Source organism: Octopus bimaculoides, chromosome 25 (assembly GCF_001194135.2).
Source record: "Octopus bimaculoides isolate UCB-OBI-ISO-001 chromosome 25, ASM119413v2, whole genome shotgun sequence".
Lineage (NCBI taxonomy): Eukaryota > Metazoa > Mollusca > Cephalopoda > Octopoda > Octopodidae > Octopus > Octopus bimaculoides.
This window is the reverse complement of record NC_069005.1, coordinates 16932982-16937944: the sequence shown is the minus strand read 5'-3', so window position 1 is coordinate 16937944 and position 4963 is coordinate 16932982. Positions and strand designations below refer to the sequence as shown.

The following is a 4963-nucleotide window of genomic DNA, read 5'->3' as shown; positions in this document are numbered from 1 at the left end:
AGATAAATATATATATATATATATATATATATATATATATATATTCTCCTATTCTGCTTAGAAACATATGCATATATCAAAGGGTAAGTTGCCTAAGAATTCGTAAGTCACAAAAAGTAGGTACTCTTATATTTGTCAGTAGAGGCCGTTATAAGTTCTCCCTTAACTCGTATGCGAAAGCGATTTGTATACCGGCTGAAATGGATGTATAATACTGTGTACATATGTGTGTGCGTGTAATTCTGCTAGTTCGCCGCCTTAGAAGAGCTGTTATATTGCTATTATATATACAGTCGGCAAGCAGACAGACTCGCAGGCACACCAGACAAAATACTTAACGGCATTTTCTCTGTCTTTACGTTCTGATGTCAAATTCCGCTGAGGTCTACTTTGCTTTTCAACCAATATTACTATGATGTCATTCTTTTTGTTTATTTGCATTTACATATATGCTAATATACTTATGTATCTACATATCTATCAATACTTTTTTATGTTATATTTTTATACAGCACCACCAAGAACTCAGATAGTAGAGGGAGATCCAGCGTTGTTCTGTGAAATGCCATCACTTGTATTCCTGAAAATCTACAGAACCTATATGATGGGTTATAGAATGTGTGGTGGAACACTAATCAGTCCGTCCTACGTCATCACAGCTGCTCACTGTTTGTAAGTAACATTGGCGGCGGCGGTGGCGGTGGTGATGGTGGTGGTAATGCAAGGTGGTTGCGGTGACGTGGGGTACTGCACAGTGGAGTGTTTGAGGCAGCGTAGAGTGGAGTGTATGAAAGTATAGCGTGGAGATGCTGGTTGGTATAAGGCAGGTGGTGTGTTTTGGTGTGGAGGTGATGGTATTTTGAAGGGCTTTAGTGGAATGTGGATTGCGTTATATTATTGATTTCAAATTTTGGCTCAAGGCCAGCAATTTCAGGAGAGATGTAAGTCGTTAACATGAACTCCATGGCTCAACTGAAACTTATTTTTTATATCGAACCGGTGGCATTGAAACTCAGAACGTAAAGTTGGAAGAAAATCCGCTGAGCATTTTGTCTGTCGCAGTAACGACCCTGCCAGCTCGCCGCCTTATTGTATTATACGGCAACAGTATACAATGTGAGTTGTGTTAGTTATACTGTCGGGTATTTATTAAGTGTATGTGAAGCGTGTGGCTTTAGAGTAATGTTGTGTGGATTATTCGGTGGGGATTCCGTAGAATATATATTGTGTAAGGTGAGTTAGTTCATGGCTCGTCATTGTGTATGTGCTGTGTATGATGTAAAGAGAGAGTACCGTTTGAGTAATGCTTTTAGAGGGAGGTATCTTGCGTAGGATGAGGGCCGAGTCTATCATGGTCATTTTACAGATTGTGCGCAGCGTTTTAAGCCCTGATTTTAATGGTACTATTTTTATTTTCATACATTCCTGTTTGTTTCATTTTTAAGATCCTTGCCCTTTGACAGCATATATACCTTCTTCCAAGCATCATTTTAGTCAGAAGAAATCGAAATATCTATCAGAGAATATTTTCGTTCCAATCCTTGATTATTAAATCCAAACGAATTTCGTTCCCATGTACCATATTCGGAACTTATACATCTTCATATCCATTTTCACATTGAATTGTGGGCATATTGCTTAATAGATATAGCTATAGGCTATACTTGGAAAAGACTGAACGGCTGGAAATTATGTGGTAAACCATCTCATTGTAATAGTTGCACAATGTGAATTTGTTGTTTGCATCTTATTTCGTTATTATATTTTTGTTGCTGTTTGAAGATAGGCATTAGTTTTGTAAAGCTAAAACTCATGTCATCTTTTTCTGCTTTAAGTTAAAGCTTTTGAGCATTGCTACTTTTCACTTAAGTTTGCTTCTCTTCTGTCGAGTTTGGGGAATATTGACCATGAAGAGGGTTTTCTTTTTCCATATTACTGCGATATATTTTGTAATTTCGCTTGATTTTACACTTTCTTTGGAACTTCACTATTGCCTTGTTTTTGTCGAAGTATTTTCTGCGTTACAATTAATTTCCAGTTTGTAGTTTAATGTTTCCCTACATAAACAGAACAACTCCTTCGTTTTTTGTTTTTATTGCACAAATCCTTTTCCATTTGTTTGCTTTTAAGCATTTTCTAAGCCCACTGTAGTTGTTTTGTAGTAGTTTTCTATTCGTATTAGACTTTTTACCAATTTTGCACCTCGTTCTGGAATGATTTTAAGGGTAAACCTCAGTTTTCGTAACGAATTTTCTTCCATCTCTTTTATTATCTGAAATCAGCGAGTTTAAAAGGTGTATTTCAACTTTAGGGACAAAACAGTCTACATAAAATCAGATCCAGATAGTAGGAAAGCCAAGTGACGAGTGCTTTATCAAAAAGTTACAATAAAGAGTGACACATGAGAACGTGCGTTATGGTGCAGCAATCTGGTTTTGTTTGTCCATCTCTCAGACATCTTCATTCACAATGTCTCTCTCAAGCAACTCAGGATTTCCAAGTAGAACAAATTTTGCAATGAAAAATTTTGATACGATTGTTTGAACTTTGGCCTTGGCTCAATATCATTTTAAAGTGAAAGCGCCTCTGTGCAGCTCATCCAGGGCTGAACAATACACTTGAATGTCATCCTCTGGTATGAACTTTTCATTCTCCAATTCAGAAAGGCTCTGAAGCTGGAGGAACTCACAACGGCTAATGTTACATTTGAATAAACGTGGAAAGAGTTGATTTTACCTTGATGCGGTTCAACCTCATTTTCTTGCAGTTGCAGTTGCTAATTAATTTCCCTGAGCTTTGTGAGTCCTGCTTGATGTAATAACAAAGAACAGAATTAGACTCTTCAACAACTGTTTTAAAAATGGAATAGAAACTTTCAGGAAGTTTCCCATTAGTATTCATTGAACTTCTGTATGCAACAGCAATAGTTCAAAATCTTTATCATTTTCAATGCAGGGCTGTCGAGACGGGTAATTGAGAGCATGCGTCTTGATTTCATTTACTGCTGTGATAACAGTGCTCAACTATTTGTTAAATCTACTAACTAGGTTATTTACAATGTGTGTAAACACTGGGTATAACATTTTCAATAAACTGATGAAGAAGCGATGGCAACTTACCATCGAAGGTGTGTCACTAATAACAACTCTTGAACCAAATGTTAATCTTTGACGAAGCAAACATAGGCAAGAAACAAACTTTCATTGATTAGTAAAAGGAATTCCTCCAACTGTGAACTACATTTGGTTGTTCTGTGTATGTTGCACAATATATCTTTAATGTAACAGCATTCCACATTTTGAAACACATATATTGAAAATACATATTACATTATGTATTTTTAGAGAGAAAATTTCATACTTCCGCCTCTTCATTCAACTTGAAATTACGGGAAAGAAAAACGATAAATTCTGATTTTACATGATAGCTTTCCCCAAATTTTATTCTGTAAATATATAAATTAGAAGTGCTTTCGAAAGGTGGAGCGTTACATGAGGAAAAGTCACAAAAAAGAAAACAAACAGTGGTGAGGATGAGAGGGTGGGTAGATATTTGGGAAAAAGAATGGATTAAGAAGTTTTATTTTAAAGAAACTCCGCTCGTGAGCAGTTTCAAATATGGGACATATATGAAATGTAGGATGCCAAAAAAATTCGAGAAATTCCTAATTATGTAAAACAGCTATTCTGAAAGTCCGACAAATATAGAATTAAATGCTTTCTTTTTAAAAATTCATAATGATAGAGTTTCTAAGATACAAATATGAAAAAAAAAGATTTCCTAAACACCAAAAATCAGAAAAATCGTGTTGGTAAAATTATGAGCTTCACTAGTTCTAAAATAATGCATCAATTTATATTTATAACTTGTTTTAATTAGCGTATGAGTCTATTGCACCGCATATATATAAAGCAAATATACGAAGACAAATTCTAAAATTTGTCTGAGACCGAAAATTTACAAAATTTCTATAGAGTAAACTTTTACAAAATACCAATCGTAGAAGATATGAGGAATCTCTTACCTTTTCCTTAAAACTACTGCGAAATATCAAAGTTAAAATTGTAAATGATACATATATGCATACATACATACATGTATACATACATACATACATACATACATACATACATAGAAAGAAAGATAATATTGGATAAATGAATGTATGTATATATATGTGTGTATGCATACAAATATATGCGTCTATACATACATATATAAATCTACACATGAACGCATATATTTACTATATAGATCTCTGTGTGTGTATAGGTATTCAAATACGTGTGTATATATATGTATATACACACACGCACGCACGCACACACACATATACGTTAATATATGTTTTGCTAATGTGTGTATATATATATATATATATATATATACATTATCTCCTTCTGTATATATATATATATATATATATATATAATAATAATAATAATAATAATAATAATAATAATAATAATAATAATAATAATAATAATAATAATACAAAGAATATATATGCATGTATACACACATATATGTATATACTTACATCTACATGTGTGTATAGATGTATATCAGGGTACAGGACGTTAGAACAATGAACTACAGACAACGGAACGAACACATAGGAAAACAGGAAGCCACTTGGAATTATTCATATATATACTACCAAGCAAACATGATTTTTATTGAACTCAAAATACTTTATTGAGTCCCGTTCTGATTATTTTCTTAAATACTTTCTTATAAACTGTTTTAAACATTTTCTTATAATTATCAAAGAATGTATATCTGTATTTTAATACTTTTGTGATAACCAGTACTTAACACAACAAAGCTCATACAAAGCTTTACATTTTACTTTTGACAATCTTTTTCTAAAAACGTGAAACCGTTCAAGTGAATAAATATCTTTAAAATTGCATTTTCAAACCTTCTTTCATATATATTTCCACTCGTGCGGTACCTTACA

General features: G+C 33.3%; 1 protein-coding gene across 1 annotated transcript in view; it reads left to right on the top strand.

Moving 5' to 3' along the window:
- Nucleotides 1-4963, top strand: part of LOC106869287 (trypsin-2) — a 44902-nt gene that overhangs the window by 9031 nt on the left and 30908 nt on the right. Inside the window, exon 2 of the mRNA XM_014914959.2 lies at nucleotides 513-672. Coding sequence (XP_014770445.1) covers nucleotides 513-672 — 160 coding nt within the window. The remainder of the gene's footprint in view (nucleotides 1-512; nucleotides 673-4963) is intronic.